The 27,481-nt window shown below is 44.4% G+C and overlaps 1 protein-coding gene across 1 annotated transcript in view; it reads left to right on the top strand.

Annotated features, from left to right (window-relative positions):
* Nucleotides 1-27,481, top strand: part of ABCC8 (ATP binding cassette subfamily C member 8) — a 1,237,886-nt gene that overhangs the window by 295,300 nt on the left and 915,105 nt on the right. Inside the window, exon 7 of the mRNA XM_086954145.1 lies at nucleotides 13,769-13,933. Coding sequence (XP_086810271.1) covers nucleotides 13,769-13,933 — 165 coding nt within the window. The remainder of the gene's footprint in view (nucleotides 1-13,768; nucleotides 13,934-27,481) is intronic.

Here is a 27,481-nt window from a genome sequence, read left to right as displayed (position 1 = left end):
CACCAGTTGCATGAGTCCGAGGTTGGCGAGGTTGTCCAGCAGGGTGGTGGTGGTGTTGTCGTTGTTGTTCTCCAGGTGGAAGTTGAGGTCCCCTAGGAGGATGTAGTCAGCGGAGGCGAGGGCGTGCGGGCTCATGAAGTCTGCGATGTCTTCGCTGAATTGTGTGCGAGGTCCTGGGGGTCTGTAGATGAGGGTGCCTCTGAGTGTGGTCTTGGGGTCGGTGTGTATCTGGAAGTGAAGATGTTAATCGGCTGTGAGGGTGTCGTCTGAGTTTGTCGTGATGCGGATGGTGTTCTTGTGGACGATGGCAATGCCTCCTCCTGTCTCGTTGATGCGGTCTCTCCGGGTGATCTTGTATCCGTCCGGGATGGCGACGGCGATGTCGGGCGCTGAGGAGGCGTTCATCCATGTTTCCGTGAGATGTGGTGTCGAGCAGGTTCCAGAGTTCCACGGCGCTCCCGAAGACGAAAAATGGCTCGCGAACGGGTCAAGCAAGCTACTACGCATGCTCGCGGAGCTATGCGTAGTTCGCGGAGTGCAAGTGCATCTTCGCGTAGCTCCGCTAGATTAAGGTCTCAGATCATAGGACTGTGCAATTGTAAAATACAGAAATGGATTGTGTCTATGGGATTCCAATACAGAATGTTGCGCTTGTCATTTAATAGTTGACTGCCCGGTATTCTTGAATTTGAAGAAAAAAATATTGAAACCTTTATTGGTAAAATATTGAATTCATACATGACAGCTTGCGAATAGTTTTGTTTAGCAAATATGGAGAAGTGTGGCTCAATGGTTAGAGTGGCAGACCCTGTAGCCCGGGACCAGGGTTCAATTCCCCGCCTCGGCGGGTCTTTGGCTCAAAAATTCCACGGACCTGATCATTCTCGCCTCGGTGCCTATTCCAATCATGGAGTCCCACTCTGCAACTCTGGGCAATAGCTTGCTTAATCTCCACAACGGCCCCCACAACACTAAGGATTCCTGGCCTCCACCTTGGGGGTGCCCAGGAGTGGACACCTCACAGGGAAAGCCAGGATAGGTTCCACAACGGTATTCTTACATGCGCCTTGAGACCCTTGCGGGTGAGTAGTGCGCTATACAAGTATCAATTTACTTACATTTACAGATATTGTCATTGGTTTTGCTGGGTTTATAATTTGTGTGAAAGCATATTTTAATATAGAAGTAATTAAATGTTTTTAAAATGTGATTTATTTCACTCCTGCGACATTTAATTTTTTGATTGTTGGTTTTTATGTATCTCTATGCCTGGAGTTTTATGGACAAATGTCTCTATAAACGTATTTGTAATCTGAATCAAATGTACCATCACATTGTCCTTGCATGTTGCTTTTTAGGTTGAGGCTAGTGCGGGGCGCATGTGCTGCTCTAGGAGAGGGCCTCTTGGAATCGCTACAGCATTTCTTGAAGCTTGTGCGTGTGGTGCTCACACGCTATTGAGCTTTGCGTGCGCCTTTATAAAAAGACAAATGCAAAAACAACAATTGATGGACGGAATGTTGCACAATGGCAAAACATTCACCCCCAGTCACAGATCTGGGTTTAATCCATCGTTATTTTGCTCACCACACCACCCCAGTTCAGACATGGCCATATGCAAATCAGTCTTGACCCTGTGCCTCATGGGAACAGTCCAGCCCAAACTGCCAAGCCATGTCTTCCCTGGACTGGAATCAAGCATCCTAGGACTGGTTTCTGGCTATCAGCCTTCATCAGCCAGGATAGCCTGATTCCAGTGGCATGGAGAGCACGGGACTCACGTCTGAGCATACCCGTCCCACTCGGGGTGACAAATGCAAAAACAACAATTGATGGACGAAATGTTGCACAATGGCAAAACATTCACCCCCAGTCACAGATCTGGGTTTAATCCATTGTTATTTTTCTCACCACACCACCCCAGTTCAGAAATGGCCATATGCAAATCAGTCTTGACCCTCCCTATGCCTCATGGGAACAGTCCACCCCGAACTTCCAAGCCCTATCTTCCCTGGACCGGAATCAAGCATCCTAGGACCGGTTTCTGGCTATCAGCCTTCATCAGCCAGGATAGCTTGATTCCAGTGGCATGGAGAGCACAGGCCTCACTTATTTATTTATTTTATTTATTTATAAAATTTCTAGAGCGCACAAATACCTTTCAGTGTCTCGGCGCTAGAGTTCGTTAAGATTACAGGGAGCTCTTAGAGAAACTTACTGGTTAAAAAGCCAAGTTTTTATGTGCTTACGAAATATAAGTAAGGAAGAACTAGATCTGATATTAAGGGGGAGCTGATTCCACAATTTAGAGGCAGCAACTGTGAAGCGTTTGTCACCCCATGTTGCTTTCCTCGTGCGTGGAATATCAAGTAGCTGAGATGCCGCAGAGCGTAAGGAACGATTGGGTTTGTGGAAAATGATGGATTCTTTTAGGAAGTCCGGTCCGGTATTGTGCAATGTTTTATAAATAATGCACAAGGCCTTAAACTTTGTGCGGCTTCTGACAGGCAGCCAATGTAGTTGGCGAATAATGGGTGAGATGGACGAAAATTTGGGTGTGCCGGTTAGGATTCTTGCAGCAGCATTTTGCACTAGTTGTAATTTGTTCATGACTTGTTCCTGTGTATTTAGCCATAGTCCGTTGCAATAATCAATTTTTGAGAGGACTAGCGTAGACATTAGGGTTTTACCTGAGTTTGGAGGAAGAAACGGGAGAAGCTTCTTTATCATTCTCAAGGTATAAAAGGACGCTGAAACCACTGCGTTGGCATGGCTAAGGAAAGTAAACCTATTATCGAATAGAACTCCGAGGTTCCTAACTTTAAGCACCGGGAGAGGTGGATCTCCCAGCTCTGCTGGCCACCAGACTGGTGACCAAGACGGGGTCAGGTTGCCAAAAAGCATGACCTCCGTCTTGTCGGAGTTTAGTTTTAAGCAGTTCTGGTCCATCCAGGTGCAAATCGCTCTCATACCTTCCTGGAAATTAGCGGCCACTGCAGCTCCATTCCTGTGAATAGCCAGGACTAATTGAGTGTCATCGGCGTATGATGTTATTCCTATGCCGAATGACTTGATCACCCTCGCTAAGTCCGATACATAGATATTAAAAAGCGTCGGACTTAGCGAGGAGCCCTGAGGAACTCCACAAGGCAGAGTGAAGTCAGGCGAATAGTAGCTACCTAATTTCACAGACCGTTTTCTGTCTGATAAAAAAGATGCCAGAAGAGTCTTAGCTTTGCCTTGGATGCCCATGGCATCGACACGGTCGATCAAGATGTTGTGATCGACCGTGTCGAAGGCAGCCAAAAGATCTAAAAGTATCAAAATTGCTGTGCCGCCTTGATCTAGAATTATTCTAACTTCTTCAGTTGCTTTTATCAAGGCGGTTTCGGTGCCGTGCCCCTTTCTAAACCCAAATTGGGTCTCATCTAGTAAGTTGTTGTTATCAATAAAGCTTGAGAGTTGTAAATTCATTGCTTTCTCAAATACCTTAGAAGGATAAGGAAGCGAGGCAATGGGTCGATAGCTTTTTAGCTCTGCTGGGTTTAGTGTTGATTTTTTTAAAAGAGGCTTCACGATGACTTTCTTCCAGACTTTTGGGTAATCTCCTGTCTGGAACATCGTGTTGCAAATGTGGGTGAGCACCGGGGCTACCTGATCAGATGCTAATTTAAGAATGCTTGGAGGGCACGAGTCCATAGGAGATCCTGATTTGACCGCATTCATAATTTCCTCTATAGATGCTTGAGAGAGTGAGGAGAATGATTCCAGGGTAGGTCTAGTAGGTATATAAGGAGCAGCTGGGTCTGCTGTAGCATCAGAAGTTTTTTTTGTAAAGTTATTAAAGATATCTGTTACTTTTCCTTTAAAAAAATCCGCAATTTCATTACAGAAAGCTTGAGAAGGTTCTACGGAATCAGGAACCATGGGGTTGGATAGCTTTTTTACCACCTGGAATAATTGTTTGCTCGAATTTTGAGCTGATTCCATTTGTTTGGTGTAAAAATTACATTTTTCCTTAGTGAGAAGTTTTTTGTAGTTTTGCAGGGCTGTCTTGTATCTCTCTTTATCGTTGTTGTCGTAGTTCCTACGCCAGCGTCTCTCTAGATTACGACACCTTTGTCTCTCGAGCCTTAGTAGTTCGGAGAACCAAGGAGCTGAAGGTTTGTTACGATTAGGCTTATAAAAAGACAGAAAAGATTAGACTTATAAAAAGACAGAAAGCAATTCGGCAAAGGCGGTTGCATGTCCCACCTTTGTATCCGCCCACGGCCTACGGCTTGCGAGAGCGTGCATCAGCGCCATCTGTTTCCAAATACAGCGCCCACTTCTCATGGTCGCAATAATTGGAAACAGATGGCTGTTGCGCTGGCCCTGGCTTTTTTTCCCTTTGTTATCTCTGCTTTTCTGTGCTTGTACATTGGAATGGACGCAAACTAAGACTGCAACTGCTCTGAACTCACTGGCTTACTCTGCCTCCTTCCTGGCCGTGACTCACTTTCTTTGTACCATGAGTGGCTGTGAAGTGGGAGAGCTTTGTGGGACTTTGCACGTGCGCTGGAAGGCGAGGTTCCTCGGCCAGCGTCAGAGTGAGTTAAGAAAGGGGTGTGAGCTCCGCCGGACTGAAACTCTTCAAGGCACTGCCAGGGATGGGTCACCTGAGGGCTTTCCGCTCCACGTCGCATCTCGGTTCGAAATTTCTCCTCGTCTGCATCTCAGGCAGCTGCCAGATGGTGAGTGCTTGTGCACACTCACACCCTTACTACAATGGTTTTGTGAACCCATGCATGCCCCCTCGCACAGAACCAGAGCACTCATGGATTCACCTCGCATGTTCACAGGCAATTCTCTCAAGACTCACAGGCACAGTCACTCCTGAGATCTCTACCACACACTCGCCGTGACATCAACTTCACTTTTCAACAACAAAAGAAATCACTGCACCGCTTTTTAACATTTCTAGAACACACCTCCAAAATCACTACCAACCGCCCTTCACCATGCACACTCCCATTGCCGAATAAATACTAGCTCACTGGTGTACCCTACTCCAGTTTCACCCATAAATTCAGCCACTCCCGCAATCGCACCTTGGAATTGTCCCCTTAGAGTGGCTAAAACTATCTCACAAACTAAATGGGAGTTCTGCTGGGGAGACTTCTGATGCATCACAGCATTGTTTATATGCCTCATTATTAAAGAAGAAGAGACATCATCTAAACAGCCTCTTAGTCTGATGTGTGCAAGCGGTGGGGATCCCTTCGAGTTTCCCTCTATCCTGCTCGCCCTCTTTCATGTCGCTGACTCTGCAATCACTCTCTCCGCCTTGGTCTCATGCACCATTTCTCTTCTCCCTGTCTCTTCATTTGTGATCCTGCCACCTTGAGATCTGTCACGCTTCCTTTTTATTACGGTCTCTTCGCAGTCTACTTCAGCATGTCAATTGCCTTCACTACCATCCACATCAGTATCTTCTCTTTTCGCTCACTCACTTACAGACTCTCCCCCTGTAAACGGTCTACTTTATTTACACCTGCGGCTGTTAATCATTTGACCCCCGTGTACCTACTTCATTCACTTTCCTGTAAAATTGTAATTAGTATTGAGATATATGTCACCGTCCCTCTGGGAAGTCCATGCAGAGCAGCCAAGGTGTGTAACAGCATGACATCTGAACCCCCTTAATGACCCTTTCATACCTAGTGTGAAAAAGTTGCACTGCCTGCAGGAGGCGCTATAACAAGACTGATGCTGCATCAGAATACAAACCTCCAGCAGCAGTGGTACATCTGTGAAAAGGAGGCACTTGGGGGGCACACATACCTTCCCGCAGAAAGTACAACGGGTCGAATATCAGACAGAAATGTGTGAACATGTTTCACCCTCATGAAAACGGCGGGAGCAAGTCTGTCCTAAAGCACCGTGAAACAGCGCGGCGGTCTTTCAGACTCTGGCAGCAGCATAAGTAAAGCAGTGACTCGGGGCATTAAGTGGGACGAAAAAAAAGCATTCCCAAAGCCAATAGGTCTCGCTTTCGGGACATTATAAGTATTCAGTTATGCAGCACAATATCCTGGGTGCAACAACATCAACTGTCGCATGGCTAAACACTTATAGGGTACCAAAGGGGAGACCTATTGGCTAAGCCAATGCTTGTTTAAGAATGCATTATCTGACTTAAGATAGTCCTGAAACTGCCCTAAACCAGGGAAAACGTTAATATGCATCATGTTTCGTTGCTTGGGGTGTTCTCGCTGCTATATCGTCACATTAAATCGTAATAATTGGAACATTATTTTAATGCTTGATAACAGAGTAAAGCAGACAAGTCCCATAGTGCACGATTCTGTGGGTACCCAGTGGGACAACAGCAGTGTAAATCCTGAATCAGTTTCGTAAATGCCTATTTGGCAGGGTCATCAGAAGACTGACACTGTATATTAATTAAGACCACATTTTACTTTTTGCAACGTTTACTCAACATTATGTACTTCGGATCTTTGATAAAACACGTACCTTAGATGCCTGCAATGGTTTCCATAGCAACCCCCTAGCTGATGGCAGCATGCCAGTAGCCTCCCAGGGCGTGGAGAATCCCCCAGTGTAAACAGCCGTGTACCCCTCATCTGCTTGCTGTCTGCTGCTATCAGGCTCAGGGCTTTGAACCCACTGCTTACATATCCACAATGAAATAGAATGGACAAAAATGCAAATTCGCACCAAATTTGCAGGAATGGGAGCATTCACTCCCAAAGTACCCCTCCCGGCCAGTTCAGCTGTTTGGGTCTGGGAGTAGAACTCCCACCATCTCCCTTTTTAAACAACGGGCCCTTCCGGTGGGTACAAAAAGAGACCTCAATGACGGGAAGGCTCGGGCTGCCATTTCGACACCTCTGGGAATACAACTGGAGTCGTGGCCATCCTTCTACAGTTATCTCTTTTCCGGCCTCGTTCTCCTTGAAAATCAGCCCTTTGGGGACCAGGAACGGATTAGTTAGATAGAGTAGCATCATCGTTCAAGCGTAGCCTAAATTGCTGCATCGTTCAGCGCGTAGCGATCAACGTCTGAACACACCCCCTTAACCTACAGGGACTGGAAAAAATGAAGCGTAATGTGATGGGAAAACATTTAGCATCATTTTAAGGTTTTCGGTATCATGAGGACCTGTACATTCGGCTGCAGATGCGTTCCGAAACATTTAATTGCATTTTTTATGTTGTTTAATTGTTTTTTCTTGTTGCTATAAGCAAATGTCTCAAAAAACAAAACGTATATACTAAACACTTTGACTGTGACCCCGTTATAGATGTGCCAATGAACTGCTGCAAACAGCTCCCACGGTTGCGATAACAGAAGCTGAAAGAGTGTCCCTTGTGTCATTTGGAAGTAATGTAAACCTACTTTAAATGTCTGCAGTTATGTCTTTTACTTTGTCCATAGGTTGGGTGTGTGACCCACATACACAAGTGTTAACATTTTCACTGACGAGTGGTTGAGATTAACATTCATGGTCCACAGTAGGGATCCGCACGTTTTCATATGAAATAAAGAGGGAAGGCTGCATTTCTTGTGCAATCTGCTGTTGCCCGCAGATGGTTTAGACATAAAATGAATACCCCTGATATGAATTACCCCCTTCATGGAATTCACCAGAGCCTTTTTAATTCAGGAATTACTGGTGCTTGCTGCTAGATTTCCCACCGGAGACATTTGAAACTTGACAGTAATAACATTTGGTTAAAAAATGCAAGCTGCGAGCCGCACTTCTTAGGATCTGAATTTCCCTCGCCAGTAATGTCTGCGCACCCTCTTGGGTAGCATTGTTTTCACTGAGGCTGAGGGAGCCTGCAAACACAAGGCGGTTCTTGTTAGCTCTTCTTTCGCTCTCAAGATGGAATTCATTCTTTAGGCTATGTGCACATACAGAGGCCAAACGGCCGCACGACTGCCTAGTATTATGTGGCGCTCGAAGGATATTTTATAAAGGAGGACAAGCAATTCAGCCTTCAGCTCATCGTGTTATCTGCAGTCCAGAATGGTTCTGCTAGCTTTGCTTCACTTTTTAGGCGAGCCTAGTCAGTGCGTGAAGGAAGGGATTATCCCAGGGAAACTGCTAAATGTCACCCAATCAGTCCCCGTACAAGGCTTAGGTCTCGAGCTTTCTTTAGCCTGCACATGTGCTCGATCCGTATCTAATATTATATGGTGGGCTTTTAACCTCTTACATGCAGCTCCTGGCTCTCTAAGACAGTGGATTGTATTGTAATTTCATTTATATAGCACTTACTACTCCTTACGAGGTGTCGAAGCACGTTTTCATTGAGTAGCACGCTACTCTGCAACCTAAACGGATTAGTGGTGAACTAGTATAGTGAAATATTACATTAATTTGAGAGGCGGTTATGTCAGTTTGTTATTTGGATTGAGAAGCATAGTGGAGGGATAGAAGAGGGAATGGTTTACATTTATATAGCGCTTGCTACCCCTGATGAGGTGCTGAAGCTTTTTTTGGCATGTAGCCCACTTCTCTGGAACCATATATTGAAATGAGAGACTTTTAGAGAAGAATCGGCACTGCATACCTTTAATAGGAACCTTTAAGTAGCCCTTGAGGCATCACAATGCACTACAGCTCTTTTGCTGGCATGGTCTCCAGCGCATTTGAAGTTCTTTTTAAAACATATTACATAGAGAATAAGCTTTGCATTAGATAAGGAGCACTGGGCCATATGTATCAAGCTGTTTTTGAATCGCAAAGGCCGAAATTCGCAGAATTTCGGCCTTTGCGACTCGCAAACGGCCGTTTTGCACGTTTTGGGATGTATGAAACATTCCCAAAATAAGGAATTGCAAACTTGTGCGATTCCTTATTTTCCATAGCATTTAGGGAATCGCAAATTTGCGATTCCTTAAATGCTATGTATGTAACAATTTTAGCTTGCAAATTTTGTTTAAGAATTCGCAAATTACCACCAACTTTCAGTTGATGGTAACTTACAAATTCTTCCAGAAATGCACAAATTGGCATTTTTCAAGGTGGCATATGATGCACACACATGTCCATAGGGCATGTATGTGCGCCATATGCACACACATGTTCTTTTCAGGGGCTCTAGAATTTAAAACAAACCAACTAGCTAACAGCAAACAGACACCAGGTGGAAAGAATTAACCAATTAACAAAGGTATATAACCTAGAGACAGGATGAAGGTTAACTAGTTCCGAAAAATCTGGAGAAGAGGAAGGCGCCACGCAGTTCAGCTACCAATATCAAGTGAGTAAGACAAAAAGAGGGGGCTCCACTTAGAAAGAGAATAGGCTACAATATAATTTTCCCTTTCTTGTCTATTTGTGTTCCTAGAGTTGTCAGCTAAATTTTAAAAAAAGCCCCAACTAAGACACTGCAGAATCTAAAGAATTGGACAAACAAGAGAGTGAATTAATCAGAAAAGTAACTCCTTGTCTAACCAGAAAGGTAAGATCATTACTACAAATACAAAATAGAGCATCAAGAAATACTAGAATGACCTAAATTAAAAAAAGGAACTGTCTCTTAGATAAAGCAGCCAGAAAGACAGAAGAAAAAGAAAAGGTAGCTCCCAGAGGCGTCCTTCCCACCACGTAAAGGGATATGGAAAGAGGACCGGTAAGAACTATGATTATCAATATGTCTTACCGATACATGGAAAAGAGTAGTATTATAAAAATATGTCTCTTCCTAATTAGGATTGAAGTGGGTCTCATCCATATAAACAGAGTGATAACCCGAAAAAAAAGCAACATATAAGGTAAACAACCTGGACCATAGGTCTTATGAACGACCACATAAGATAGAATCAATAATAAAATGAAAAAGTTTCTCTTCCAGCACAAACAAAGAGACAGTGTAAAGAGCGGATAGAAACAGGCTCATAGACAACAGATCCAGGATATTAAATCACCTGGGTAAGTTAATATGTGGAGGGGACTGCAGAGCCAATAAGGTAACATGGTAAACAGTCTTTGATGTTAATTAAACAAACATCCAACATGTATCTAGAGTATAAGTCCTTGATACATATCCTTGATATAAATCCTTGTGTAAATATGCAGCAACATGTGGCAGGGGACTGCAGAGCCAATAAGGTAAACAGTCTTTGATGTTAATTAAACAAACATCTAACATGTATCTAGAGCAAAAGACCCTGATACATGTCCTTGGTATAAATCCAAGAGTAAATGTGCAGCAAACTAGAGATGCATTCAGAACAATATAAATGAACTTTGGATTGTAATGTGTGAGGGTTACCAAATCTTAGGGCAAAACTGAATAGATGTAACAATCTAAGTGCATTTGATGTTATAACGGAATGGGACCTAATGAAATGTACTGTGATCTTTGTAGATGTGACAATACAGGGAACGAGTCCTGAAGAAGGTGCAAGAATAAAACAAAGGGCACCGAAACGCCGCGTCGACAGTTTGTTCCTTTATCATTGTTTGACTAATAAATGTGATTTTTTAATATGTTGATGTATCTAGTGCTATAATAGCAATTTTTAATCTTGTTACTATTCTTTTAAACATTTGAGTGTATATTTTTGCAAAAATTGAAAGTGTATTAGTTGTGTTATTATGAATTTTTAACCTTTATAAAATAAAATAATGACATTTTACATAAACTTTTGTCCGTGTGCATAAGGTCTCTATAGTACTTGTGGGTCCAATAGATTGTTGTAGTTGTAAATTTGGTAACCCGTACAATACTGCAAATCCCTTGTTTCTTAATGAGAACGTCCCCCTAGGGATGTACTTAATTCACAATTTACTATACTCAGGAGAAGGAGCTCTGTTTTGTGTACTTTTCAGGGGTGCAGCAGGGTGTCTTTGAGACACCCCTGCGCCCTTGCAATAATTCTCAAATTGCGATTAGCAAATTGCAAATTGGCAATTTGAGAATTATTTTGCATTCATTCCTATGGGCCTCCTGGCCCATAGGAATGCATTGGAAATTATTTCTTAATTGTAAATTCGCAAAATGCGAATTCGCAAATAAGGAAGCTTAAGGAATCACTAATAAAAAGCGGTTTTTGTTCATACATACCATTTTGCATTTCCTAAATAGCGATTCCTTAAAATTCGCTATTTAGGAAATGCAAAATAGTTTGATGATACATATGGCCCACTGTACCCAATTAAAGTATTATAAAAACTTGCGGAAAGCATAGTATATAAAACTCCCGAGCCCTTGTTACAGTTTCAGTTAGAACATAGAGTAAAGAGCTGTATCCTTCTTCTGCGACTAGGAATTCTCCCTTTAAAAGTTTATTCCTCTAGATGGAACTCCCATGAACACCCTGCATGTATTTGTAACTTGTGTAACGGTGGATTACAAGATCTTTTCAACGTATTTTTAATTTGTCCAAATCCGACTTTGGTAGAGGCTCAGTAATGTTTTATAAAACCAATCCATTCTAGACACAAAGGTATTTTAACTCAAGATTTAATTATGCTGTGTAAGTCCCCACAAAATTAATTTGTTTGCTATAACGTGTGTAAGTTTTGAAAGAGTTTTATAAAGCTGTTTTAAAAGTATATAAATCTATCAATTATAAACTCATGTATTTTTATTTGCCAACTTCAATTTACTATGTCTATGATCAGCTGTAAACCAGTTCTAAAAGTATAAATACATCTATTTTATAGAACGTATTCGTATTGGTTGACCTCAGTTGAGGTCTGAATCAAGTGAAACTTTGAATTTCACTTGGTTCTTTGAACCAAAATAAAGTTAGGACTGTACTATGACCCAATTTAATAATACTCAGTTACCGACGTGAGAAGGATAGAAAGCTAATTCAGCCTTGCTGGGATTTGAACTCACGACCAGCAGATGATGGCATTTGTTAGCAGTAAGCACTCATCTCAGCTGAATTTAGGAAGTTCTGGAATTTAGAAATATCACCTCTCCTGGATTCCAGATATAGAGGACACACACACAACATGGGGCCCAATTGATAAAGGGCGTCTGCACCCATGGCAGAGGCCCCACACTCATGACGATGGTCCCTCACTCATGGCCGTACCTTAGAACTGCAGTTTGTCATTGCGTAGGTCCTCTTCAAGTGAAGGCTCCCCACCACAACTGCGGGGTCCCCGCAACGACTGCGAGGCCTCCGCCACGAGTGCGGGACCTCTGCCATGAGTGCTGAGACTCTTTGTGCATCAGGCCCATAGTGTTCAATTGACTGGGTTAATAAACACAAATAAATTCGAAATTTGGTAATTTTCCCAAAATGGTCAAAATTAAACTTAGTCCTTACAGTTTCTTGGGACTATGAAACATATCATTTATTACATTTCTTTCATAACATTTTTATTTTTGTAAAATTGAGGGAAATCAGAAAGACATTGAAACAAACTAATAAAAAATGAGCAGGAACTAAACATAATATTTAGATAGTCTAACCCTAACCGCACATCAAGAAATGGTTCTAAATTCGAAATATTTTAGTTTCCATTTATTGTTCAAAAAAGATAAATCCCAAACTAGCCACAAATTAAAGGGCTTTTTAAATCTGATATTCTATTTATCGTGTCACACAAGATAGAAACCAATGACGGACTTTTCAAGCCTGCACCTCACACTTGTTTTAGTCAAATCAGAAGTCCCATGGACAAATCCTCTGACACCTGCTGTTGTTCAGTGCCACTGTAAACCAGATACTTGATCATCAAAGCATGTGGAGATGCACCAGGTAACGAAGTCCATTCAAGTGTATTTTAACAGATTCTTTATTTTTCCTCATCTTTTCTTGATTTACATAAATGGACCAGCCAGTGCGTTTCGTTCTATAAACAATCAGAACTTCATCAGGGCTTGGTTTCATGTAAAAGTGCATAGTCCCCAAATTATATGTAACATCATGGTTCCAGCTGAATACGCTGACAAGTAAGGATTCCCACGGGTCAGCACGGTGCCCCCCCCCTGTTTGTTACCCTGCTAAGCAACAAACTTCACAGTCTCGTCTAGCAGGGTAACAAACAGAGGGTCACTGTAAATGTGTTTGTATTTATACAGCGCCTTCTACCCAGTGGTCTCGTAGCGCTGTATTCATACCATTGTGGAACCCTTCCTGGCTTTCCTGTGAGATATCCACTCCTGGGCACCCCCCAAGGTCAAGCCAGGCATCCAAGCGCTGCTGGGGTCGTTGTGGAGATTAAGCAAGCTATTGCCCACAATCACAGAGTGGGACCCATGATTAGACTAGACACAGAGGCGAGAATTATCAGTTCCGGGGAGATTGAGTCCAAGAGCCGCTGAGGCGGGAATTGAACCCTGGTCCCGGGCCGGACCTCTGCATCAGGATCTGCCGCTCTAACCATTGAGCCACGCTTCTCTGTGTTGCCCCATGGAAATCCCTACTTGCCAGCATATTCAGCTGGAACCATGATGTTGCATATCATTTGGAGACTGCGCACTTGTACATTATGCCATGCCCCGATGAAGTGCTATTTATCGTGTTCTATTTTGCAAGAAAGATTTGTGTTTTGTTGGACGATGGTACATTTAATTTCACTCTGAATGTTAATGCGTTATGGCAAGTTCCAATCCTGATGGAAAGAAAGCATAATGCCAGGGAAACGAATCGCAATTCTGCTGCTGAGGTATGGTAGTGATTATGCATAAACCTTTGCAGATCAGTCAACTCTTCCTATTTGCATTGCTTGAAAATCAGAAGATGCATTCGTAATTATTCTTATCTCTGATGTGTTATCTTTTTCAGGCCAAATTTCTCGGCGTGTATTTCATATCCTCACAAGAGTTCCTGGCCAACGCTTACGTGTTGGCAGTCCTTCTGTTTTTTGCGCTTCTTTTGCAAAGAACGTTTCTGCAGGCATCGTATTATGCTGCTATTGAAACTGGAATCAACTTGCGAGGAGCTATACAGGTACTTAATGCGTTATAATATTTCGAATAATGCAATTAAATGTGGGAAAACAATACCAGTTGTTTTAACCATAGCCCTCCATCTACACCCATATTATATATAATATGCAGAACACGAAATTGGTATTAATAAACACAAATTAAAATATATATATATTTGCTAAAATGTTCATGCACTGTACTGTTTTTATTGTTGTAGGGGATGACTCTATTGACTTGCCGTCAGATTGAGTTCTTAAAGTCAAGTTTAGGGTGGCTGACATCATGCCTTTTCTGTCATATGATAGAGAGAGGGTTCCAACCATGAGGTCACTTAATACATGAGGTCCACTAGGTATACCTTCGATATTTAATAGCAGATGGATATTTGAACTGTGGAATGGATGACATAGCATTGCTTCCTGAGAAGTAAAGTATCTGGGAGAAGAATGACGAAATTACTTGTTGATGATATGGAGGATGCTAAACGCTCAAACCAATCCTTTTGGGAGCCAGTCAGATTATATAAGAGGCGTGTGTGACTTCAACAAATGTATGTCTACATGTAAACCTCTTACAGTGGACACACTGCCGTAATAATGCCAGGGGGTGTGCACTCACGCATTAGCGGTCGGTGGTGGGAGTGCTGCAGGGCAGTGACGTGGGGAAGGGGAGGAGCAGGGTGGGGGGTAGTAAACTATGGAATACGGCCTAATGCTGGTAAGTAAACATATAAATAAATAAAACGAATTTTGCTGCGCGAACTGCATCGAATTTGACGAAGCAGTGCGCACAACAAAATTAATTGTATTTATTTATATGTTTACTTACCTGCATTTGGCCGTATTCCATAGTTTACTACCCCCTGCCCCACATCACCGCCCGGCAGCACTCCCCCCACCGACCGCTACTGGTCTCAAGCTTCAGGTTAGAGCTCCCCGTGAAATTTTCTATTTCAAAATGGGAGGCATGCATGCGCCTGGACCCCTTACTGACCTTTATTCATACTGATACTACAAGCATAAGGCTTGTGCCACCATAATTCTGAAAGGTCATTTCCTCATTTGCATGAGGATGTGCTCCATGAAAATGAGGTAATCCATTTGCACTTCATCGCTCCCTTATAGAAGCATTTAAAGTTTTAAGAGTGTCACTAGAGAGCCATGTATGTATGTAGGTATCTATGTGGGATTTCTATAGCATAAACCTAGCCAAAATGCAGCAGAGCATTGTACTGGCACAAATACATGCATAAAGTTAGCATGTAATAAGAGACGTGGATAGATTGTGCCCAGTTAATTTATTTAAAGAGGTGTGTCTCCAATTCTTTCCTAAATTGGAGCAGCATTGGGACAGTCCTGATGATTGTGGATGTTGCTGTTTCAGATCCTGGGTGGATTGATGGAAAAAGCCTGCCGCCTTTTATGTCTTTTTTACACTCCTTAGTCTGCCGTTTGATAGTGTCATAAAAAGAGAATTCATGTAGTAGAGAGTGTGTTCAAAATTGATCCAAGATGGTATCAGTTCATTGTAATACTGTTTGTTTAATGCATAAGCTTGTCTGATCAAAAAAGCGGTGTGATAAATTGTAAAATGAGGGAGGGCTACTGGTACTTGAGGGTGAGGAGTCTTACATCCACATGAGGGAAGCACCCATTGAGCTCTTTGGTCTTAACTCGGAGGAGTATACACAAACGTTTAGAAGCATACACAAGGGGGCAACACATACATATGTAGACTCTGAAGATGCCTCTGTAAAGTCACCGGAAGGATGGATTAAGAATATAACATAGATACTTATGATGGGCTTTACAATTTAGTGGTAAAAGAAGAACACACACTTACTAATTGTACCTTATAGAAGTTACAACAGCTGGTAAACTCTACGATATCTCGCCCTAGAGAGCTGGAGAAAATAGCCGATGAGTGGGTACACACTAGGTAGTCTCCAAGCTCCTAATGTGGCCAACTCAAAAATGTGGGACAGACCCCACCCCAGTGAAAAGATGGGGCCAAGTTAAAAAAGCCAGAGAAGCCCAAAGAGACCCCGAAAGATACCCAAGGTGGGGAGTCAAGAGCCACATCCAAATCACAGGGGAGGGGGTATCGGGGAAAGAACTGTGACCCAAAAAAGACGGGGGTAGGCAGCCAGAGCACTAGAAGGGTGATCCTATATGCATGAAGAAATAACCCACTGTTGATTATTCCAATGGTATTGCCAGTGTAGGGATGGGGGTGGAAGTTGTCCCTAGGGGTTGCAAGGGTTATATTGAATCCACACTAGTTTGCCTGTGTGGGGAGTAAATTGAACCTTTGGCTCATTGGCCTGCCAGTATTATAAAGTATAGACACACTGAGGTTGTGGCCTTGAGAACTACAGGTGCCAGCATTACCATGGTTATGGTCAAGCTGGTTTCCCCAGGTAAGATCATCCCTGATGAAGTGTATCAAATAGTCCACTCTGACAATGTAATAAAGTCAAATCCCATGGCTGTGGTAAACTTTGAGTTGGAAGGGGTTACTGGCCCTAAGAAGGCAGTTGTGTCCCTTGCCATCCCAGGGAAGTGTGTACTGGCAATGCCTTAGAAACATCTGGATGGACAGAAGTTGAAAAAAAGACTCATGCAGAAATGTGGGGTCTCCCAGAGTGGGTTTGTGTCTCCACTGAAGCACAGAAGGCCTAAAGGGAGAGTCAGGAGTAGTGGAACCTGAAAGTAAGCCCCAAATCCCTAGCACCAAGAGGGGTGGTAGGAGGTCTGGCAAGGCAAGGCCACGTCCACAAGTCAACAGGACCAGAAGCAGCCTAACTCTCAGGAGAATGCCTGGTCTCTGAGCAGGAGGGTGTTCATTTGAAAGATTTGCCTGACCTGGTATAACAGCATGGAGCAGGTACTCCCTACAGAGAGGACTTAAGCTAGGGACAAAATACTGGTCCCACTATTGAGGGTCTGGGACAGTTGGCTGTCAAACAGGAGGAAAGTGATATCAGTGGTATTCCTACATTATAATGGAATGAGGGAATGTTGCACAATGAGACCAAAACTAGCTACATACCAGGAGCAACCAGAACAGTGGTGGTCTCCCAATAGTACAGAAAACTGCTCCTTAACCTTGCCAATGATGTCCTCTTAGCTAAACATCTGGGGCAGACCAAAACCTGGGACATGTTGGTCAGCCATTTTTACTGGCCTCAGATGTCAAAAATGCTAAAGGAGTTCTGTTGCTCCTGTGTTATGTGACAGGCCAAAGGCAAAGTAGGTAACACGCCAAAGGCTCCCTTGATACCACTACCAGTGGTGTGGACTCCCTTTGAGAAGGTAGGGATTGATATTGTTGGTACCCTAGATCCATCTACTGCCTCTGGGCATAGGTTTATCCTAGTGGTAGTGAGCCATGCCACCAGGTATCCAGAAGACATTCCCCTAGGATAGTCACTGTCCCTGAAGTGGCTCAAGTTGAGTTTCCTAAGCAGGTCCTTTCACATTGGGGCACACACTTTATGTCAACCTATCTGAAAGCAATGTTGGATGATTGTAGAGTGACTTATACGTTCACTACCCCTTCCCCAAGTAAATGGCCTTGTTGAATGATTTAACAAGACCATGAATGGCATGATTATTGGTTTAGCTGAGAAACTCAGAAGTAGATGGGATATTCTCCTGCCATGCCTACTGTTTGCATACAGAGAGTTACCCCGGAAAGGAGTTTGTTTCAGAACTTTTGAACTCATCTTTAGGCACCCTGTAAGAGGCCCTTTAAATTTGGTCAGAGAAGGCTGTGGGAAACCGTTCAAAGAGACCAAACAGGATATATTGGACTATGTACTAGGCTGACAGGCAGAAGAGAGTGACAGAGATAGTTTGGAGAAATTACCTGTACTCCATCTCAGGTCTTTGCCGATGCCCATAACCTAAAGAGGAAAGAGAAAACAAACGTTTGTTTTTGGAGGAAATGGAGAAAGAAAATAATATAGAAGACAGGCAGCAGGAGACACAAAATGGGGAAGTGTTAGCGAGAGAGGATGTGTAAAATTGAGGAAAGGAGACAGGAGGAAGCCATGAGAAATGGAGAAGACATCAAAGAGAAAAACTCTGGGAGGCTTGCAGGGGGTGGGTGGGGTCTATAATGCTGTTATTGTGACCAGAGAGGTACCAAACCGAAGGAGGGGACCGAATGAGTCTGGTGTGGTGAGAGAGGGACCAGAGAGGGAAAGCGCCATGGGAGATTCCAGCAGTCCAGGCAGACTACTACTACTAGAGTTGCTGAAAGATCTGCGGGCTACGCGAGCTACCCCGCCACATTCCAGGAGGGGCATGGCTCACCCAGGTGCATAAGCACATGCTTAATTGGCTAGGGGAGGGAGATATTTAGAGACATGAAAGTGCAAAACTTGTCTCTTGACCATTATTACTCCCAGAGCTTATGCGAGAAAGAGGCTCCATTTCTATTGAGTTATAAATGATTCAACAGCATGAATTCCAATGCTTTGAGGGTTTTGTTTCTTCTCTTGTCTTTCGATTTTATTTCATTTATTTTCAATTATTATTTATTTTCTCATATGAAGAAGTGCCACAGACCTATCCAGTCTAGAGAGAGAAAAAAGGGACTGAATAAATGGAAATATAAATACAGGAAGAAACTGTAATAAAAGGGGGAGAAGGAGTTCATAAGGGAAGCCAATAAACATACAAGTGTATGTAGAAAAACCCAGGATAAGGATATCCATTTAAAAGCGGCAGACTTGAAAATAGAGAAGCTTCAGTCTCAGCGAAATAACATGCAACAAAAGGGAAGAAAAAGGGCTATGACTTTTAGTCACTTACCTGTGATTTTCCTAATTCTGAGGGTACCGGCAGGGAGATGAGTGCTACAATTTGGGAAAATAAGGAAGCTGTGACCCTAACCCGAGACAAAGCCTTTTTAATACCCATAATAGAGACCATTGGCATCCTTGAATGTTTGGACACTGTGATATTGTGTATAAATGAAATGAACACCTAATCCTTCAACTACAATTAAAACATGTGGAGCTGAATTTAAAGCCAAGTGACATAGGCCGTCACTCCAGGACATCTTACTACATGAAAAAATCATACAGGAATCTGGAGGCAAGCCAGGAGCTTGTCAAGCACTGGTATGGTCAGAAGCTATCCATGCAGGTAAAACCGAAAGGACAACTAGTATGGATTTAAGAGCCTCTGGCTCCCAAAGACAAATTGACTGGTCCTTACCCAATCTTGGAAAAGAAGGGGGAAGTCACGTACTTTGTGGATTTAGGTACCCCAAGAAGCCGTTATAGAGTGATACCTGTGAATATGCCCAAGTTACATTATGACAGAGCAGATAACACTATACTCATGGTGACAGATGATGGAGAAGAAGAGGAGAGCAAACCTCTCCCAGACCTACTGACATCTAATGTCAAAGATGCCTCGGTGGATGGAGTAGACCTCTCTTCCACTTTGACCAAGTGACAGCAAAAAGACTGCTAGACACAGTTGAAATCTTACCTGTCAAAAAAATGATATACAGGTTGTCAGACCTGGTTAAAGCTAGCATCAAAGCTAAGGTTGCAAAGATGCTAGAGTTGGGGGTGATTGAGCCCTCTGACAGTCCTTGGGCCAGCCCAGTGGTGCTGGTGCCCAAACTAAACCCCAAGGAGGGAAAACCAGATTTAAGATTCCTTTTGTAATACAGTGGCCTACATACAATCACTGAGACTGATGCCTACCCCATACCCAGAGCTGATGAGCTCATAGGCTGTTTGGGGGCTTCAGACTATCTGAGCACCTTTGACCAGACTTCATGATATTGGCAGATAGCCCTCACCCAAGAAGCCAAAGAGAGAACTGTTGTTTAAACCCCTAAAGGAGACTTTCAGTTTAAGGTGATGCCCTCTGGATTGAAAAATGCACCTGCCACCTTCCAAAAATTCCTGAGCAGTGTACTTTCAGGCTTGGAAAGCTTTAGTGCAGCATATCTGAATGATATTACTGTCTTTAACTCTGCCTGGGAGTATCACTTGGGCCAACTGAAGGAAGTGCTTCAAGCCCTTAAACAGGCTGGGCTGACTATCAAGGCAAGTATGGGCCTGATAGGGCAAGGGTCTGTAGTGTACCTGGGCCACCAAGTAGGTGGAATCCATGCACAACCTCTGCAACCCAGTTCTGGCCTGGGAAGCTCCTAAGGCACAGACCCAGGTCAGAGCCTTTCTTGGCCTGACTGGGTACTACAGAAGATTTGTAAATGGTTATAGTACTAATGTAGCACCCTTGACTGAGTAAACCTCCAAGAAACAGCCAAGAAAGATGATATGGACTGACCAGTGCCAAAAGGCCTTGGACACCCTTAAAGCTATGTGCTCAACATCTGTCCTGAAGGCACCTGACTTTAGTAAGTAGGTTGTTATCTGGAAAGATTCTTAAGAACATAGGATGCGGACAGTATTAGCACAGCTAAATGACCAGGGTCAAGATCAACCAGGTGCCTTTATTAGCAGGCGACTCCTTCCCAGAGAGCAGCGTTGGAGGGCCATTGAGAGAAAAGCCTATGCTGTGGTTTGGTCCCCGAAGAAGCTCAGACCCTCCCCATTTCATACTCACTTCACAGTTAAAACTGATCATAGGCCCCTAAGTTAGTTGATACAGATGAGTAGATAAACCCAAATTGTTAAGTTGGTCCATTTCCCTATAGGATAAAGCATTTACAGCGGAACACAGACCTGGCGCTGACCATACCAATGTAGATGGCCTTTCCACGTTCTTCCACTTAGATGATGAGAACTACCAGGATAAGGGTTAGTTGCTCATCACCTTTTATCTGGAGGGGGGCTCTGTTTGCATGTTCGCACCCACATTTATCGACGGATGCTGCTGGTTTTTCAACTCTGAGAGTTCATTTAGGCTAACCAGGCCTCGGTTTCAGTATTCTTGCTCCTGCAAAGTGTATGTTGAATTGGCTATACCAAATTGCCAAGTGCTGGCATACTTATAAGTTCCTAATATATGGTATCCAGGGCTTGTAAGGCAGAGTGTCCACCCAGGTCTGCAGCACTGTTTGTGCCACCCTGATTGTGACAACGGATAAAATGGTTCCCAGCCTGCCACTGTAGACTGGAAGGGCAGTGGTTACACTGCTAGTGCAACTCTACCATGTAAAACCAATGGCAAGGCCACCACTCTCCTAACCCTGTATGTAAGTGTCCCATGAGGAAGGCCTATAGAGCCCTAAGGCAAGGAGCTATGTATGGTTAAGTAAGGCATATAGTGTATATGTGTCTTAACAGCAAAACTGGCGGACTACTGAATGAGACTAACTAACTAGGTACTGCAAGGTATCAAAGTTATTGTGGCATTGAACCCAACTTGATACCCAGGTCACGTTTGATATCACAATTAAAGCTTGGTAACCTTTAGAAAGTTGCCACTCTGTGCCCAGCTATTCCAGTGGCCTTACAAAGGCTCCAGCACACCGGCCACTTCATGACCACCTGGGAGACATGTGAACGACTCCCAGGCTAAGGAACAAAGGCAGTTGCGCAGGCTGAGATGTTACCTCCTAGCCCATGAAGGCCACTTGGATGTTAGCCTAAAAGGCGAGCTTCAAAGGGGAAGCTGCCTTTGAAGGGCCACCTGGGACAACACTCCAGAGCAGGATGCCATTTGTTCCTGCAGAAAAGTGGGAGACCGAGAGGGAAAACCAGTCTCTAAACAGGTTTCCCCATGGGCGTGTAGCCCTTAGGTAGCCACACTTCTAGGGTGGGCTACCAAGCTCCAGACAGCCAAGCAGAGCTCCTGAAATTTTGAGAGTGGCTACAATAGTCAACTTGGGGATAGCCAAATACCACACACTGCAGGAAATACATTACCAGAAGGGAGGTGACCCAGTAGACTATTGGCCAGTTACTGCATGGTCCCCTCAGGGCACTTTCCTGGGATAAATATGGACCCCTGACACCCTGCTCTCCAGATAACATTGGATTTGAGGAAAGGACTGAAGAAAAATTGTCTTGCTACCCTTGAAACTGCATGAATAGAGGCTGCACCGTGGGAAGGACTGCACATGCTAAATCTTGGGCTAGTACAGTTTGGACTGTGCCTGGGTGCCTGCTGCTCCAGACCCAAGGAAAAGTTGATTCCCTACTTCGAATAAAGCAGTGACTCCAATGATCAGTTGGCTGATCCTCTGGAACCAGCCCTAGGGACACAGGAGCTGAAGAACCCCAAACCAGCAATTTGGGACCCCATCACTGCACCTCAACCCGATCATCATTAAGCATCTTTTTAACTGTATCCTCAGCATCAGGACCACTCTATTACAGTCTATAGTGGTTGCCCTGTAAAGTTTGGAACTTGTCGAAAAAATGCTCTGGTGGCTTAAAAACTATCCAAAGTATCCTCTCTGGCCCCATAGACCTCCATCCTGAAGGATCTGGTTGCCCAAGCGGGACAGAAGTTGCTCAACATTACAAAAGTTTACAAACTTTTATCTGACCAATTCTTGTTTGCTGTTGCATTTACAAGCATTTATGTCTTCAAAAATCTGTAAATCTGTAACATTCTAGTGGATTATCAAGGGCTCTAAAAATTAATAAAACTACAACTTATATTTATGCATTGTTGTGGTGTCTCTTTCTTCTTATTTCATTATTTGGTGCTGTTAAATGCTTTACATAAAATTCCTTTATCAAGCCATGCTGCTCGAGTCCACAGCTACCCGGGGTAAAGAAAAGGTGGTACAAACGAGCCTGACTTGATCCAAGACAGTTTTTGTTAGTGTGTTACACGATTAGGACCCACAGTCATATCATATAATACACTCAAATCCTCACAGTTTTGAGCTGAAACCTGTTATATGCACCTTTTAAAAGAAGGCCAGCTGCTGTGTCAGCTTAAAAGGGCCTCCAAACAGGATGCACAGTACACTTATGGACATGCATTTGCACACATGTAGGTTGAGAGATGAAGACTGTTGTTTGTCTCAACTTGCAACGGTGGACAGTTAGGCTGTGGCAGATTCGGTTCAGTCTAAATTATAATAAAACAATTTGGACTAAGGGGAACTTTCAAATGCCTGTTGGGTATAGGAAATGAATGTGTGATATACTTTTTAACTTTGTGTACTTCACAATTTTTTTTTAATGAAATCTTAAGACTGGAACATGGTACCAAGTTCAAAATCAGTAGCTTGTGCTTAGTTTCCTGGACCTAAAATCCATATGTGAGGTCAGAATTATATTACATTAGTTCGAATTACATTACATGAGTTCCTTAATGAAGTTTATGAAAAATCGGATTTACCCTCAGTCAACCCTTATCATTCTTTGAGCTGCTTGACTGAGATCAGTAATTACTGTGCTACAGAAGCTGACAGGTCAAAGAGCCCAGTTTGCATAAGGCCCATCACAGGAGGATTAAGAATCTTCTGTTGGAAGAATGGGATGGGCTTACAATTTACACAAAAATCACAAGTAACTGTACAATAATTAAAAGGAAGAAAGTTCCTGGCAATGCCAATGGAACATTCCCCTGCTTCTTTGTCTACTACCAAGCAACAGGCCCATTTGACAATTTTTGGAGGGAAGTGGCAGGCCCGGGTGGGTAGGGATCAATTCAGAGAGTTATATTTTCTGATTTTGAAACGAGCTGCCATTTTAAATTTGACACAGTGTGCTGACAAGAGTAGGACATGAAGCTGGATGGTTCACTTAGTGTCATGTAGATATGGAGGAATGATGCATCACTTTTAGATTGAGTAAATGCCTCATCAATATCAAAGAAAAAATCCCCACCTCTCTTCTTAGGTCTCCTCACAGACAGGGCAAGCAGAAAAAGAGCCTTGAAGATACAGAAAAGGCCAGTGCGAGTTTGATTTGAGGGTTCATGCATTTCTAAATTCTGTGTTTGACCTTTAAGATGACTCCCCAAAGCACATGATACTAGCTCCATGACTCTCCCAAAGGCTCAGTGAGGGGAGGATTAACCCAGGACCCTAAGAGAGGCGGCCGTGTGGGCAGCTGTGGAGGACGTATATGGTGCCTCTGACATCGTACACTAGAATTGTTTACATGGACAAATTATGCATTGTTCTCCTGTGATTGTGGATGTGGTTGAGTTATAGATGTGCAGAGGAGAGACAAAAATACAGCAGCGCTCATTGCCCACGAGAGTCTCCTGAGGGAGACCTAAAATGCTCCATCGCCTGTAAGCATTGTTTACTGAGTTTGCTTAAAAATATTATGGCTCATAAAAAAGCCCATAACCCTCCTCAGAAGTGTTATATTAAGGAGCTGCATCTAGTTGCATCCTACACAGAGAACATCAGAAAATAAATGGCCAAAAATGTCATATATCATACTTTGAAAAAACAAGGAAATATCTACAGATGCAATTTTGTAGTCACAAAACAGCAGTTTTTAGGTTTCGCCTAGCGGAAGCTGCGCTCTGCGCAGCTTTTCCGCGCAGGCGAAATCCTGTTGAGAACCGTAGTGTGGCTTTTGTTCGGCCCTCGTCCTTGATTGGCTGGCTCCGTAAACGGAGCCTTGCCATTGGACGAGGGGCCTGTCCGTCAATGCCGGACCAGACACGGGGGCGTTCCCGACATTCTTTGGCTTTTGCCGACGTCACGCGACGCCGGGAACGCCCCCGTGTCTGGTCCGGCATTGCCGGCACTTCTACGTCTCTCCTGCCCCGTGTCGCATCTGTCCCCGGAGAAAAGCCGCCACCGAGACTATCATCGGGCTCGGGGCCCGCAACGTTTGTTTCCCCCCTTGGTTTTGGGGTTGCCAGCCTGCCTGCAAGTGCCAAGGTATTGTTGATATCCCCCGCGGTGCGAGCCGCCCCTTCCCGCTGACTCGCACCGCTCTGTGTCTCTCTGCCTGCCTGCAGCTCCGCGCTGCGAGAGCGCTCCAGCCCCTCCCGCTGGAATCCTTTAGCGGTCAGGTCCAGCAGGCTGCAAACGAAGCCCCCGCCCGCGTGACTGAGGCGGCGCTGGGTCCTTGGGCCTTCCCTCCCCCTGGATAGCCCTGAGGTCGGTGGTTCCCCCCCCGAGTGGGTCCTGTAGACCAGGGGGGCCATCCGCTCTACAAGACCCGACCGGGCCGATCGCGTCTCACGCGGGAAGCGTGAGACTTGTTTTATGTCTGACGGGCTTGTTCACGATCGTCAAATACAAAATCTGCGTCTACAGGTTTATGCTCAGTTATTGAATGAACCCTCCCAGTTGACTCTATAATCTCAGTCTGGGTCATATTACCATTTAAAAATGGCGATAGTTTTTTTAGTTTACCATCCCATGTCAATGTGGCGTCTGCGCTCGTTTGTGGCCATGTTGAAACAGGGTTATTTTCGTTACTATTTAGGAGAAGAGAAAGATTGTGGAGAAAATCGGAAGCCGTTTTCAATGTCTACGTGGCGCATGCGCTCTCAAGAGACGTCGGAATGGGGAGGTTACAATTTTTATTTATGTGGGTCCCAAGATGGCGGCAGAGGCAATGCTGCGCCCTCGTCGGGACACGAGGTGGACGAAAGACGTCAGGGCCCGCTGCAGCAGCTCGAGGCACCCCAGCGCCAGGTCGACATAGGCTTGACAACACTATCAGCAAAGGAGGCACCGCAAGAGGCGTCGCAGCAGCAGCGTGGACTAGAAGCACGTCAATGCCAAGTGCAGCATGAGCCCTGTGTGACGTTAACCCCGCAGCGAGAGACAGAATCACGTCACAGCGAACAACCACGGCCTAACCTTGACTCCGAGACACGTCACAATGATCAACGACAGCCACAGCCCGAGTCTGACACACGTCACAGTGAACCTCAAAGGCTACCACAGCGCGAGTCAGAGACGCGTCACAATGAGCAGCACTTGACACAGGTACGCGAACAGGAGGTACGTCCATTGATACATCTGTCCCTCTCTCCTCCCACCCAGCCATCCCTAGCTCCATCCACCCACTCATCTGTGTCTGTCCCTCTGTCCACCCTTCTCTCATCCACCCCTTCAATCTAAACTCTTTCCATTTGTCCCTTGTCCGTCGATCCATCCTTCTCTCCATCCACCTACCCCCCTCACCTCTTATCATCCTCTCCGTCCATGCTTCCCTCCATCCACCTACCCTTTTACCTCTTATCCTCCTCTACATCCATGCTTCCCTGCATCCACCTACCCCTCTACATCTCATCCTCCTCTCTGTTCATTCTGAGGTACTACTTATCTATGTTGGAATATAATGTGAATTACATGTGCCCCGTAGTGCTTTACAGGCCACTGCAGTGGGTTCTTGTGCTTCTAAGCGCCGAATTATAAGTGACCACAAGTGTGCCAGGCTGCTGTGCCGTGGAGCGCGCCTTTTAGTGTTTGAGCATGCGCAGCGGCAGGGTGTCTGCAGGTGCAGCGAAGGGCACCCGAAGCTATGTACGCGGCAGAGATTCACTGCACGACGTTAGGTAGAGAACGCACATTTGTGGCGTGTTTGTGTAACTGTGAGTGCTGGTGTGCACAGGGGTATTTGTGTCTTTGTGTGTTTGCCGGCGTGTATGTGCCTGAGTATTGGCTGTGTCCACATGTTGGTTTTTAGTGTGTGAGTTCGCGTGTTCCGGTCTCTGTGTGCCATGCCCCTGAGTTTACGTGTATTTTTAAGTCGGTGTATGCACCTGTTTGCGTGACTGTGTGCAGAGGGGTATCTGTATCAGTCGGAGAGTGTGTGACTCTGTATTCAACTGAGTGCGAGTGAGGGCTTTTTGTGTGTGGGATTGGGTATTGCGGTGTCTGTATGCCACTTACCTTATTTTCGGTGCATTTTATGTCGGTGTGTTTGTGTGTGACAGCGTGAGTCTGTGTATTCTTCGAGGGCGAGTCGGTGTGGTTCGTCCGGGTGTCCCGTGCGCGTGTATATGTTTGGGGCAGCGTCTGTTTGTGAGTGTGTCTGGATTGCTCTTTGTGTGCAGGTGTCGGTGCACCTGTCCTGTGTGCACTTCTGTCTGCATGCCTCTTTGTATATGTGGTGTATGTTTCGTTTCAAATGTGATGCCCTTGACCGTCCAACTAGCTACAGCAACAATGTGACGCCACAGTGTGACAGCTCCCTGCTTGTAGTGATGTTGTAGTACAATAACCCAGACACACGCCTTTAAACTGCAGCACAACCCTCTTTAATTACCATCTGCTCTAGCAATATTTCCTTTTGCAACAGGAAGTACACAACTTAATGTAAGCCCGAAACTGCTGTCATTCTTTCCTAAATCTGCTGTAATTTTTTTTCTGAGTAACATGCAATGCTGCTTTCATGGAAGAAACGCTGTTCGCTTCGGAGCGAACAGATCTGGGTGCAGCGTTTGTTTAATATTACCCCAGTCACCCAGCCATGATAGTAAGGACTGCATATTCGTCCTAATTGTAGACTTTGTTGTGCCCATGGAAGGCATGCGTATTTATTCTGGGATTTAACATTGCATTGTAAAGTTTCTTATTTGATCAGTTCTGGTGTATATTCTGGGTTAAAACTTTGGCTGGGTCATTTTGGTGTGCTCAAAATTTGATTGCTTCCCAGGAGTGATTCTCGGATTTTAGATTTGGT

The sequence above is a fragment of the Lissotriton vulgaris genome, chromosome 2_1 (genome assembly GCF_964263255.1).
Source record: "Lissotriton vulgaris chromosome 2_1, aLisVul1.2, whole genome shotgun sequence".
Lineage (NCBI taxonomy): Eukaryota > Metazoa > Chordata > Amphibia > Caudata > Salamandridae > Lissotriton > Lissotriton vulgaris.
The sequence above is the reverse complement of the archived record's forward strand: the minus strand, read 5'-3'. Positions and strand labels throughout refer to the sequence as shown.